The sequence below is a fragment of the Centrocercus urophasianus genome, unplaced genomic scaffold (genome assembly GCF_019232065.1).
Source record: "Centrocercus urophasianus isolate 14NV4802_14NV808 unplaced genomic scaffold, USGS_Curo_1.0 seq_38, whole genome shotgun sequence".
NCBI lineage: Eukaryota > Metazoa > Chordata > Aves > Galliformes > Phasianidae > Centrocercus > Centrocercus urophasianus.
In genome coordinates this window covers 2,993,149-3,007,342 of record NW_024884955.1, presented here as the reverse complement: position 1 = coordinate 3,007,342, position 14,194 = coordinate 2,993,149, and the positions used below count along the sequence as shown (strand labels likewise).

Sequence of the window (14,194 nt, the reverse complement as noted above, 5' to 3'; positions counted from 1 at the left end):
AAAGTATTTATGAGGCAAAGTCAATTCTTTCTCTATGAGGCAAAGTGTGGTTTCTCATTCTGCAACAAATCCAATTGCTGATATTATGCTTTCATTGTGCTTATTCCCAGCTCCGGGCTCATGCAGTGGATATGAATGGAAACAAGGTGGAGAATCCTATTGACCTTTACATCTATGTGATTGATATGAATGACAACAGACCGGAGTTTATAAACCAAGTCTATAATGGATCTGTTGATGAAGGCTCTAAACCAGGTACAGTTTAAAAAAAAGTCTTAAAGTTATCACAAGCTTTCAAACATTAATCTTGCCTTGATGGCTTTGCCTCCTCTTGAAATATGGGGAATGGAGGAGAGCTTTTCTTTTGCTGGCTCTTTTGTTGAAGACTGATGGAGATGAGAACAATTCAGCTGATATCTATTTCTCCTGGTGCAGGAGAAAGTGCAAACTCGGGTTAGAGTTAGATCCTGGTAGTCCCTTCTTAGATGTGGATTTTGCAAAAGTATCAGCTTTGGGAAGTAATGCTTTGTATTGCCTTTCTCATAAGCTCATTGCAGATATGCAGTGCCATTATTCCAAATACAAGTATGAAAGGCAAATCCAACCTTTTCCTGACCCTATGACTGAAATGTTAAATACCCAACTCCTTGCTGTTTAATCTAGTTGTTTACAAGCTCAGTACCATGGAACTGCTGTCTCATGTGGGACTTGATGCAGCCCTGTTGGTGGGAACCATAGAATCGCAATTGCTTGAGCTAGAAGGGATCTGTAAAGTTCACTTAGCCGTGCTCATGGGGTCCCTCTGAGATTGCCAGGTGTTCTGGCAATTCTGTAAGAATGGGGGAAAATTTGGAAAAATCAGAAGCAGATGTTCTGAAAAATGATGAGTGAAAAGTTAGCAAAAGCATAAGCTGTACACAGTGTGCGAGTGATGATTTTTATACAAATATGCTTTTATCTTTGGAAAATGCAGTTGTACGGATCATTAATGCCTCTTTTCCGTGATGCTGTCGAGCAGTTAAGTGCAGCAGAACTATGCGGTTTCTGATGTGGTAACCAGGGTTGCTTTACCTTGTTGCTGAACGTAACTGGTATGGCACTGTCACCGGTACTTTTGTAAGTTGCCTGAAATCAGACTGAGGCTTTTTCCAAGGTAAATGAAGGCTGAGCTGGGGGTTAGGCACCACATGGCTCTGTTTGGTGTCAGCGAACATCCGTCATGGCTCCTCCATTTCCGGAGGTGTCACTGAGAACTCTGCAGCGGCTGCTGCTTCTAACAAGGTGAATCGCAGCTGTGATCGATCGTCTTGCCATGCTGTGAGGCACAGGCTGTGATGGTGACACGTTCTGGGAACTATGTGTGACAGTACTTCTGAGGAACGGAGGGGTGCAGCGTCCTTATCAGTGTGCTTTGGGGTGAGGTGCAGGTGTTGATGCAAACCCTGCTCTTGCGAGGTGAGCGAGCAGTCCCCTGGCAGCTCATTCTGATGCTGTCTTCCAGGAGGACTTCTCCTCCTTTCCTTTGAAGGCCACTTTGCAGCATATCAAGGTTGGAAGATTAATATATTTCCGTAGCGAGTCAAAATCCTTACATCTTACTCTAGGACAAATCAATATTCAAAGTGTTCCCAGATGTTTTAACTAGCTGTGCTCATTTGTGTGAAGGAAGCGGCAAATTGCATCCTCTCCTTGTTTGAAATCCAGATAAGCCTTTGAGCTATTAAATCAGAATAGGATACCTTTGCCTACAAAATGGTTGTGCCTCTGCTTCCAGCAGTGATTGTGGTGTTCTGTATCCCAGACTGGAGTGTTTGCCTTTAAGGCAGGTAGGTAGAAAGCAATCTGTTTTTATTCAAAAGCAATTACATTTGTCTTTGATGTATTTGTTTTTTCCTCCCCTTTCCCATTTAATCGGTATTCTTTTAAAGTTTTATATTAGTATTGAATTTCTGTTCCTTGCTTTTATAAATCCACCTGGGAATTCGGGTATCCGAGGTCTTCATTCCATGTACCTGGCAATAAACATGATGTTATGTCATGTCTTTGAGAAAATGACAGAGAGGTTAGATACTGTCTGTGGAAGTCTGCATGCTCCTCATTTACCTCAAATATATGTATCCCTGTTCTGTGCAGACACAAGTCTAAGCAATATATTTTGCTAAACATAGATCTTGCAGAGATTTGGAAGCTTCTTTATAGTTCAAGTTGATTCAGAATATTGTAACAACTAAGGAGGTTCAAAAGCAGCTTTTGGAAAGGAAAAACAGGGAGCCAGAATTTGTGGCCATGGCTGACAAATGAAAGACACTGGATACTCTTAGAGCTAACAGCAAAACTTGTTCAATATTGATTCAGCAGTAAGTTACATATGCCTCTATATATTTGTATATGTGAGTATATCCATGTATAAAGTGGAGATCTGCTTCAAGCAAACCAAAAAATCTTATTATATGATATAGGAGTTCAGCATTCATTTTCCACTATTTATTGGTATTGAACTGTGCCTGAGGACTGAAAATGCTTCCCTGGACATCCTGTGCGACTGTTATTTCTCACATTCTCCATATGCCCATTGATAATGGCCTGTGATTAAAAATGCAGCTTTCCTCAATTGCCGTAGTATCTGTAATGTTCTTAATAAATTTGAGCAACTTTTATGAGAAAAGTAAATGTAATGTTACTATCCCAAACAAACGCTGACTCTGTGGGCAGCTAGTCTGAGCAGCCTATGTCTGCTTGAAGTCAGCAGGAATTTTGCCCAGATTTTAAAAAAAGGAAATGGGACATATGGAGCTCGAACTCTACCCATGAACATTTCCCAGAGCAAGACCATCACAGATAAGCTGTTGAGCACAGACTGAGCGGGGCACGGCGACCTTCAGCTGGAGGGAAAGCCCCCGCAAGGCTGCTTGGCAGGGTCAATGGAGCCCATCGCATTTAAGGGGAAGAGAGGCCCTGCGGTGCCATCACGGGGCAAAGCAACAGCATCTGGCATAGGGTCCTGTGGGCAGAACAGTGCCTCCAGAGGATGCTGCAGCCTGGTCCCCTTGTGCAGCTGGGATGCGGAGAGCTGGAGGAGAGCATCCTGCCTGTGGGATGGCTGCAAAGCATGCCTGGCTATTGCAGGGCTGGGAGGGTGGCCAAGTAAGGTGTAAGACGTAAGACTGCTCTCTCTGCGTTGAATAAGGCAAAAGGAGGTAGTGTGAACCAAGAAAATGGGAATGCAAGAAGGATGGTGCATTCCAGCCTGTGGAGTGGTGCTGCTGGGCACTTTGCTTCCCATGGTAGGAGCAGGTTTGTTTTAGACTACGAGACAAACAGCCTTCACAAGGGACTGTCCGAGAGCTGGAGTGGTGGCAGCAGTGTGGAGTTCTGGGGCAGCAGCAGGGCTTGTGACCCAGCGCTGCTCAGCCCTCAGCCTCCCGAGCTCCCAGGAGCTCTGCAGCATGCGAGTCACCTTGAAGCAACCCTTGACAGGAATAGAAAAGAAATCATCAAGGATTATTAATTATAATAGGTTGTTGGTGCTGGTTAAGATTATAATAACTTAATTGAAGTAGTGTCTGACACCAGAGCACAGTGCTCTCAATAAAAAATTCTCCGTAGTGTGAATGCATGCGTTGCAGCCTGCCCTATGTAAATCCTTCAGTGTGTGCTGGCTCTTAAACTGCATTGCATTTCTTTTTCCTTTTTTGATACTCTCTGAAACATGTTAATGTATTTCTGGTTTATCTTGCCTAAGGTCATGCAGCTGGACAGCTTAAATGTGTAAATGTGGGCTCTTCCAGAAATGCAAAGCAGGAATAGCAACGCTAAAGGATTCTCTTTTTCACATGACCATCTTTCTTCCTTTCTCTCTTTCCCCCGCAAGTTGTTTTGATTTAACGAGCCACTGTTTGAAAGTGTATCTTAAAAGGCCATGTTTTACTCATATTGAATAATGTTCTGCCTCTTTGAACTTTGCCTATATATGAAGAACACAGCCAAGTTTTAAAAATGCAGCTGCAAGCTAGAGCTGAAATCCCCCTGGTCCCTCTGGCAGCCTTAATCAGCAAAGTTCTCCCGGAGCTACCCAAGCTGCCTTTCAAGCACTGATAAAGCGAGACGGCTCACACAGCCTGGGTTCCTGCTGCCCTTTCAAAGCCCATGGCTCTGCACAGGTTTGGGGTGGGCTTTTCCCTCTGTTCAACCCCAATTACTGCCTGCCAAGAGCCCCGTGCTGCAGCAATACGCCCAGCCCTCAGCCTCCCAGGGGTGTCCCAGAGAAGAGGAGTGATGCTTTACAACAGTTTGGTTTCAGAGTGATTTAGTATGGGAGTGTTTAACTTTTAGAGTGGAAAAAAAAAAAAAAAAAAAAAAAAAGGAATTTAGTCACAAAACAAAAATGTGGAGAAAAAAATGTGGAGAAAAATTACTTTGGTCACTGCAGAAGCTCAGTTTTAATACAGCCAACACAAAAAGTACCTTATGGTGGGGTGGGGATGTCTTACTTTAGTGAAGTATTCGGTTCTGAAAAGGTCAATGTGAAATGGTCTGCAGTGACTCAAATGCTTTGCTCTGGGTTGTATCTATTTTGTTTTAACAGAGAGATTGTCAAAAATTAACGCATCTCTCCAAAACCATTTGTTCCTGTCAGATTGGCCTTTTCCATTCCCATTCATCCTTTCCAGTTCACTGACTCCATAGATGCATCTCGGTCCCTTCCAAGTCAGTAGCACAAGTCCAAGCTGTAGTTTTGGCCAACTCTTTCTGTCTTATGGTTTTGTGTGGGCAGGATGGTTTATTCTGGTGGTGTGAAGGTATGTTAAAAATGGACAGTCTCCCAACATAAAGGGAAATCAGTATTTCCAACATGAAAATATGTTGTAATTTGAAATTTTCCTGTCTGCTCTTGATTTCATGGGACTCTGACACAGTAATTGTTGATAATGTGCCCTGTGAAAAATGAAATCGCTGGGAGCCAAATCTATATGTGGCAAATTGCATTTAAGGTATCTCATAAAAATAAGCAGTATATTTAAAAACAAAAACAAAACAAAACAGGATTTTAAAAGTCGATTATTCTATTAGTGTCCCAGTTTGTTTATTTTATATCTATGCTAGCAGAGATTCCCTTAGAGATTAACACCATGGGCTAATGCACAGATGGGGCCAGAAACTTGAAAGTCATCTGAATATTAAGAATTTAAATCTTTAGCCTCAGTGATTTGAACAGAAAGCCAATTATGAGGCTGAATTAGTTTTCAAATTAAACTGCAATTTAAAGCTTGTGAAATTAATCTTTTAAAGCATAAAGTTGCACGTGTGTATATATATTCATGTGAAGAATCTGGATTCTACATCTGTAGCTGCCTCCTCTTTCCCATCCTGATAATTAAAACAGAGGCACGGGGTGTCCTGCAGGTTGTTTCCAGTGAAAAACCAAGGCGGGTGCTGCTGGGTGGTGTGGGAGGAAAGGAAAGCATCGGTGCCTGAGATCAGAGAGGCAGCTTTGGTTTTAGAAATGAATGTGGCAGCGAGTGAAGACCCCTTTCTTCTATTGTGCATCATTACAGCAACGTCACTGTGCTGCCTGTCTTTATAATGTTTAGTATTCTTTTACCAGCACGGAGGTAGGTGTTGGTACGCTGTGCTGAGGACAGCTCAGGCTGAGCAAAGCACCTGGGTACGTTTGCAGAGCGCTGCCAGCTGTGGGCATCGCACAGGGCCAGGTGCGTTTTCCTGCTGATGTCACTAAAAGCTAGAAATAATGCAAATGCCATACACTAGAGAGACCATGTGCAGAAAAACGTTTTAAGTGCCAGAGTTTCTTCAAATCTTCCCAGAGCTCCTCACAGTTCGGGTGCATCACTTCTGGGCTCATCACCCGAGTATACGCATCAATGCAGTGCCGCCCTGTGCCGTGCTAGTCTGATCCTTGCATTTCATGTGCAATTATAAACACACCTTTGTCCAGCCCAGCTCTTTTCTCTCACAGATTGCACATGAAGTTGGGATACGCAATATTCTTTTTTTAAGTTCTTTTGCTCAGCCAAGCACAATTTTGAGAGATTGTTTTTCTGCACACACGCCGTGGTGCTTCCCATTTTGTTTCGAGGTGAGTGGTTATGAAATCTGTGCTCTTCTTAATTTCCTTTTCAGAAGTATCTAGTCCCAATAGCAAGGAAGTGAATTACAGGGATGTAAGTGAGAATAAAACGCCGGTGGTTTTACCCTCCAGAAAAGATGGCCGGGTTGATATAAGGAAAAGTGGAAATCACGTTCTGAGGCCACTCCTGAAGAGAGTTACAACACTGCAGGAGTTCACTCTCCGCTACTTTTTAATCAGCAGTTGCAAATAATACGGTGTTATATACATACTCTGTATTTATTTTATTTCATAATATAGAATCACAGAATGGTTGGAACTGGAGGGGCCCCTTAAAGCCCAACCTCCCTGCAATGAACAGGGACACCTACAGCAGTCAATCAGCTGCTCAGAGCCCCATCCAGCAATATATATATTACCACAAAGCAGGTGATCTACAGATGCACTTAATACAAGAGAACAGGAACAAGAATTATAAGTGATCAGGAATTGCAAGAGGCAAAGCCGTTCAGCCTGTGATAATACCAAAACACAGTTCCAGTGCTTTAGGTGTTCAGGTGTCCGGGAGTGCAGGTGCAGATGTACCTGTACACTGTTCTTCCTTTCAGTGTGTTGAACACAAGTGTAGTTTCCACCAGTCTGTGAACATTCACCACAGCTGGCCTGTTGAGAAACTGTGTTAGGAATGACAGCTCTTACTCTCAGTCAAAATCCCAGGGCTGAACTCGAGCCTTGTGTCAAGTCCACTTACCTGTGCTTTTGGCTGGGCATGTGACCCAGCCCAGCTTGCTGCTGCTGGTCAGAATATCTCTTCCCTAGTTGTGCTTGCTCCATTTTTTGAATATGCCTGTTGGAATGGAGAGGGTTCTGCAGAGGCTCGGCTGAGCAGAGGTTCATCCATTTATGCAATCAGAGCAGTTTGCTCAGAGGCTCAGTGTGCTTTCCATGAAGGTTTGCTTCTGTTACTCTCTGCAGTGCACGGCGTCTCGCTGCACTGCAGTGCAGGAGCTATTTGCCAATCTGGCCGTGCCCGTGTGCACTGCATTTGGTGCATCTCTCCATTGTCTCTCTGGAGATATTTGCTTTCTTTTTAATGATAAGAAGGTTTTACTGGGTGACAGCAGATGCTTCAGCTGGCTCAGCCATCTCTGCAGCCCCTCTTGCTCTCTTTACTCTCATTAGGCCAACTCTTGAATTGTTTGAGGCTGAGGATCTGATGTCTCCACTAATTAGGAAGTGGCATCCTTTATGAATTAGGTTAGCTGCTTGAAAGGTCAAAAATTGCCAGTGATTACAAAAATAATGGTGGAAGAGAATGACAGCAGCATCCGTTGTGACTGAAGAAATATCATTTAAAAGGAAAGTGCTGTTTCTATTTAGTTTTCCATCCAGAGTGTGTGGGATGCAGTTTAATTTAAGTATATTTGCAATTTATTATATCTGCAGTAGAGTTTCAGGCACATGTCATCTTGATGTCTTGCATACATCGCACACATTCCTATTTACCTATATATGACTCCACTGAGCACCTTTGATGAGTCAGCTCCTCATTTTTCACTCGAAGCCTTTAACAATAAGTATGTGAAAGTGCTTCAAATCACCTATTGAACACATTTGTTCTCACTTGAGGATGCAGGTTTGTTTGCTGAGACGTTTTATTCTTTGACACTAGAGCAGTTCTCCAAATACTGCTCTAAAATCCATTCTTATGACAAGGAAAATTCTGCCCTGAGGAGCTCTGTGCTGTACTGGATAGAGTGCTGCTGGTCCCCAAGATGCATGCCTGGAGGCAGTGTCTGTCCTTCATTGAGAAGGGAAGAGCCTCATCTGTTGGTTTGTTGTGGGTTGTTTTTTTTTTTCAGTTAAAAATACAAATTGCACGGGGCCACTTAGGCCTGCTTTTTAGTAAGAAAATAACACTTCATGTTGGGAAGCCGTGTGTAAGTTTTTGTGCGTAGCTCTGTGCTTAGACGACTTGCTCAGGATCCCATAGCCCTGCTCACCACTTTGGTGCTGCGGTGTCTTAACGTGCGTGGAGTCATGCAATGGGTGAAGAGCTCCCGTTGCGAGCAGTGCCACAAGATCCCATCCTCAGTGGGGGAGGAAGCAGTGCCAGGAAATTCTTTTGAATTGAAAACTGCATTTTTAGAAGTGCTGTAAATTTTACACTACTGTTCGGTACTTAATTTTCCTATCAACAATTACCATCTTCTTGCTGTCTGGCATAGGATGCAGAGTATTCACTAAGTAAGCTTTCTGATACAGGAAAAAAAAAATTAGGAGGAAGGGGAGGTTTCCATTAGTACAAAGCCATTATTAACTTGGGTTAATGAAGATCTAATGTAATATGGCCATCACCACATGTCTGCACATAATGATTCAATCCTTTTCTATGGGGGAATGATTAAATTAAGTATCTTGTAGGTCAGAATTAGACTGAGAAGGTTAACTAACCTTGAATGATTCTGCAACCATTTACCAGCCATTAAAAACATAAATTGTAAGATAAAGCTCAACAGAGAATCAGTGTTATCAGTAAAACAAATGGATGAATTTTTAGCTTTTCTGTTTATATCAGAGGAGTAGACAGAGAGGATTATGTATTTTTATAGTAGCATGTAGTATAAAGGGTGAAGTGAAAGAGTTTTTTGTCTTTTTTCTATTTGGATTCCTGGTAAGTGCCCATTAGCTCTTTCTTTTAACATGCATTAAATCTAACTAATGGATATCAAACCAGCTTAGAAAAATGGTAATTACAAAGCAGTTGTAACAAAGACTTTGGAAGCACAACTGCGCTGAGACATTGTCTGAATGCCTTAAAACCATGAAAGCCCCGACTTTATGGAGAAATGCAGTTGTGTGGATGGGAGAGCAGAGATTGCAGGCACAGTGATGGGAATCAGCAGATTTTGGCATGCTTTGGGAGCAGAAAGAATCACCCTGACTCTCAGATTCCAGAGTGATTCTGGGGAGACATTTGTTTACGACTGCATTGCTCATATAGATACAGGGTAGCTATCTTCCTTGTTTTCTTCCTTTTTTTTTTTAATTTACAAACACACAGAGATCAAATGAGATACAGTGAACATAAAATCCTTTTTTAGTCTTTTACAAGCAGATGCAATTAATTTTAAGATCGATAAAACTGAAGATACTGGTAAAAACGATCTGTTTGCTTCCATCACCCTGCATTCTGCAAGGTATTATTTTGCCTACCCCGTAGAAAGCTTGATTAATCTAATGGGAATATTTTCCATTATGGGTGCTTTCAAGCATCTCTCTTGTTTCTTGTCTGTTGTTAGACTGAAACAAAAGTATCTCATTTGAAAAAATAATATCTGGAGATGGCAGTCTCTGGGAAATAAAAGTGAATGTGTTGTGAAGTTCAGATTCTTGGGATCTTGCATTTTGTTGATAGATCTCCTTCATCGTGCCATACATTAATTTTAACTCAGGTGATATATGAACTTGGCACATTAGTTAATGAAAAGCTAATGCACAGTAATCTTGTCATCACTAGCTGTGCATGATAATTCAATCTGCTCCTCAGAAGAGCTGTTCAACATGCAACAAATTTGATTTAATAGTGACATGATGTACTAGGTTAGGTATTTCATTTAACATACCATGCGCCTGATTTGATGAGAAATGCTTCCCTTTCAACAGGTTATCTACCTGAGTTAGCAGGCCAGGTGTGGGGGTTAATGCAGTTACATCAAACACCGTCTGGACTGGGTGTTTGTTATTTGATACACAGCACAGACTTGGGCACATTCTTGAGTTTTGGCACTTCATGCATTCATTTAATGTTGTCAGCTTGCTTGTAGGGAGGATGTAAGCATGTCTGCTCCTTCAGAGCCAAAATTAAAGCTGATAATTCTTCCACACACTGGAGGCATGAAGACCCTCTCTCCCCATTTGTACAGCTCTCTTTTGGCTCCATCACCACGGGTCAATGTTCACTAGGGCCTGAAAGGGCTGATGCAGTGTCCCTGGTTTGTGGGAACTGCTGCCAGTCTCTACTTGGGCAGGGTATTTAAAGGCTATGTGGTTAATGCTTTGATTTCTGCAAATGCACGCTCACACTCTGCAGCTGGATCAAGCAGTCTGTACATTGCTTAGGATTTTTTTCATTTAAATCCTAACAATCTGAGCCTCAGTTCTCCAGTGTGTAGGAAATGTACGGTCTGCCACTGTTCGTTTGCCTCATTTGTGCAGTAATAGAGGCTGTCTATGAGAGTGTATTTCCTTTATTTTAATATAAAGTATATGAAGATATATCTCCATGCATAGGATATAGAAACACGTCATTATTTACTATAGAGTGGGTAAATCATCACCAACCACCTTACTGTAGTGGGAGACTTTTTATGGCACCCAGAAGATGTTCGGCACTGTAGCAGTATATATCAGCAGCACTCTGCTGAATATTCTTGTACACAGATATATGTTTATGCCACTCACTGCGGCACGGCAGTACGTAAAGGATGCATTTTACTTAAAGACAGAACAAATGCACAGAAGTCTGAGCAGGATGTTGGTGGTGAGCGCAGGTCGGAGCAGCTGGCCCCCTGGGAACACTGCTTGGGAATGGCTCTCTGCAAAGGCATGAGGAGATGCCATCAGGCTGCTGCCCTTGGGTCAGCACAGCCAGGTGGGAAATGCCTGCGTGCAGGAACCTGAATGGATGGATCAACTCTTCCCAGCCGCCACACAGTCTGCAGAAAGAAAGGAGTCAATTGCAACTGGTTTCCAGCAGACTGTGGCCAGACAACTCGCCCCGGGGGGCAGCGGAGAGCTGGGGAAGGAAGACCTGCTGTATTTCCATCATGTGCTGCAGAGTGCTGCAGCCATGCAGGGCCCTTTGCAGAGGATGCTTTATTAAGTTACAAGTTAGTAATTAATGCCAAGTTCCTCTCTTTATTTTCTCTGTGGTTGAGTTTCATAAGGGAAATTAAAGAAATGAGATGGAGAGGAAGCAGATTGCCACTTGAAATACAGCTCCCTGGTGCTCCGCTCATGACTTTAGAGACATTTGTCCAGTCTCTTCTCCCTTTATGGAGATGTAGGTCAAATGCTGCTGAAAGACTCATTTGTTTTGGAGCAGATGTGCTCGATCCAGTGGTCAAAATGCAGCATGGCAGAAAAGGTCAGGGAAAGAGTGAAGGACACCCAATGTGTGTACGTGTGCCTCATTCATAGCAGAGCTACCATCAGGTCACCCCATGTCCACCACCGCTGCACCCCCTCTGCCAGGTTGGGAACCCACCACCTCCCTCGTGTCCTGGTTTGTTTTGGAAACTGCGGTGCAGACTGAGAGATCCTTCCAGAACACTGGGGTGTATTCAACTGAACCCCAAAAAACCAATAACTTTTCTTCCTGAGATGCACTAGAACAGAATCACAAGATACCACCTGTTGTCTGGAGTACATCCCAAGACTGCATATGTCCTAAAATAGATTGTGTTTTCCTCTTCCACTTCTGCTTCCATTAGCCCCAGGTTTTGACATTCTGTTCAGAGATATTTTCTGTATAGAATGCATTAAGATAACATAGATCTCAAATCAAACATCTCTTCATTCAGCATATTTCCTATTTAAATTTCTCCTGTACATTTCGCCTGTACCTATCTAAGGAATGGCTTTTTTATTTGTATCAGTTGGCTCATGATAACTGGTTTTGCAAAAGAGCAAAAGAAAAGAATGCTTGAAGAGAAAGGAGAAAAGAGAAAATCCTTTGCTTGCACAGCCTTGTTTCAATTCAGTGTTCCTTCCGTCTCCCGAAGTTTGTTGATTGGGATAATACTAAAGATGTTGAATAGTTTGTTTTCATTTCACAAATGTGAATCAGGATTAGTGCAGAAAGATAGAATGTATTCATCATTAGAATGTGCCTTACACATTCATTTATTTTTTAATCTATAATTCTTATTGAAGTAAAAAAAACTCTCAGGGATATGTACTACCACGGAGAACAAAAAGAGCCCTGATAGAGCCGGATGGAAAAAGTTCAGCAAAGAATTTTCCACATTGCTAAAACACAAACTTAGGAAGCCACTTCTTGCTAATGCTGAAAAGCGTTGTTTTCCCAGACTGGGGGAAGATGCTGGGAGGTTACTCTCATGCTGAATGTCTTCAGGACAGCTGACTAGGCTACAGATTCGAGTGTGCTGCAGCCATTGATTAGAGCTGCTGATTTACAGCATGGGGTAGCTCTTTTAATTCTCTTGCAAACAGATACAAGCTCCCTAGCTCTTTGGGCTCTCCCTAAGCTGGAAACTGGTTAATTTTGTGACCAAGCTGGGCTTGTTAGATCAGACATGATGCGATACTGATGTAGCTGTACAGCCTCCAGTTTGCCAGTGGCTCACGTCTATCAGAGCTGAAAGAGCTCGGCTTGTTGTTGCAAAACACATAGCTGTGTCTTGAGCCCAAGTTCTTGTTGGGACAACTTTGCATCTCCTCGAGTTTGACACGCTCATAACATGTCGCATCCTGTTTAGGGCTCTCAAATGAGCAGTGTTCACGTGGTAAATTCCATCTCTCTATTGATGCTGTTTGTTTCTGATGGTCATTAAACAAGGCTATGTCTGGTTTCTCTGTCTCTCTTTGCCTCCCACTCCTCCTCTCCAGGTCTCACATGTTAGATTCATACACTGTTGCAGATTGCTTTTTGCAAGCAGCATGCATCTGCCCTTTCAGTCTTTCTCTCCAACCAACATAACAAGTGTAAAGCTGGGCCCTATGAGCTCTGGGGGGTCACAGGACCATGCAGCTGCAGGAGTCCATCCAATCAAGTAACATCTTTTACCCTCATAATTACAATTTCCCACTTTAACAAAACACCCTGCTGCCAAACTCCAGTGATAATGAGTCTGTCAGTGCATCAGCGCACTCCCAACTGTATCTAGAAAGTAGGGATGATTTTTTTTTTGCAAGGCAAATGAAGACACTGATGATTAGCAAGAAACAAACCAATGATTCAATACATCACTGGCCACACATACCAAATCATTGATTTTCCATCCTGCTGGGCAGCAGCTGTTCCATTTGCTCAGCAGAAATGGTTTTTTTCTCTGGAAGGAGCTAGAAGGATGGACGTTTCTCCCAAACAGGAGGCAGCAGAAGGTTGTTTGCTACACTGGGCCTATTGGTGGGGTCCTGTATGTTGATGGGGTCCTTCTGAAGCTGCTGAGAACTCTTAACAGGCATTTTGCTGTTTAACTCTGGAAATACTTTTGAATGCCTGTGAATGCAATGATTGGTAGATGGAAAAAAATCTCCTAGGAGAATCTATATGAAATTGCAGGACAAAAAAAAAAAAAAATGCTGCCCTAAGACTCACAATCACTGAAAGAATTAGAAGTTAATCATTGATATCCCCATGTACCTTCTTTCTGTATATCAGCTACATGTAATCAGTCTCCTTGCAGATCATCTAGTCTCAGCACTGTTGCTATTTTTGTATCCCTCACCTTGTCTAGACTGAAATGGGACGTGGTCTCCCTGCATTTCTGAGTAAAACGCACACCCCTGAGTCTATGGGACTGCAATCTGCTGTGCAACGAGATAATCCTGACATTTTGTCTTCTCTTGTTCCAAGGTACCTACGTGATGACAGTGACTGCGAATGACGCTGATGACAGCACCACGGCAAACGGGATGGTGAGATATCGAATCGTGACTCAGACCCCCCAGAGCCCATCGCAGAACATGTTCACCATTAACAGTGAGACAGGAGATATCGTCACCGTGGCTGCTGGCCTCGACAGGGAGGTGAGTTTGAACACCGCCACACCGAGTTCCCAGTTGTATCTTGAATTCAAACCCTACAGAAGTTGGAGTTGCAGTGTGGAGTTCACGGTCTTTGCTTCTGCAGTGACTGTGGTGCGTGGTGGCTTTGGTTGTCTTAATCCATAGTGGCCGATGAAACTCTGGGAGAGTCTTCCAACTCAGGGTCTGGTATTTACCTCGTGTAACAGTGCACCACTCAAAGATGTAGAAAATCCAGAAGGAACAGGGAGATGAATAAATTGGCATTTATCCTCCTTCTGTCATGGAAAAGATAAAGTGGTATATGTCTATAGCCCTTTCTAGACCTATCTT

The 14,194-nt window shown here is 42.9% G+C and overlaps 1 protein-coding gene across 1 annotated transcript in view; it reads left to right on the top strand.

Annotated features, from left to right (window-relative positions):
- The window catches only part of CDH4 (cadherin 4), a 412,843-nt gene that overhangs the window by 330,469 nt on the left and 68,180 nt on the right, over positions 1-14,194 (top strand). Inside the window, exons 6-7 of the mRNA XM_042832267.1 lie at positions 111-255; positions 13,692-13,864. Coding sequence (XP_042688201.1) covers positions 111-255; positions 13,692-13,864 — 318 coding nt within the window. The remainder of the gene's footprint in view (positions 1-110; positions 256-13,691; positions 13,865-14,194) is intronic.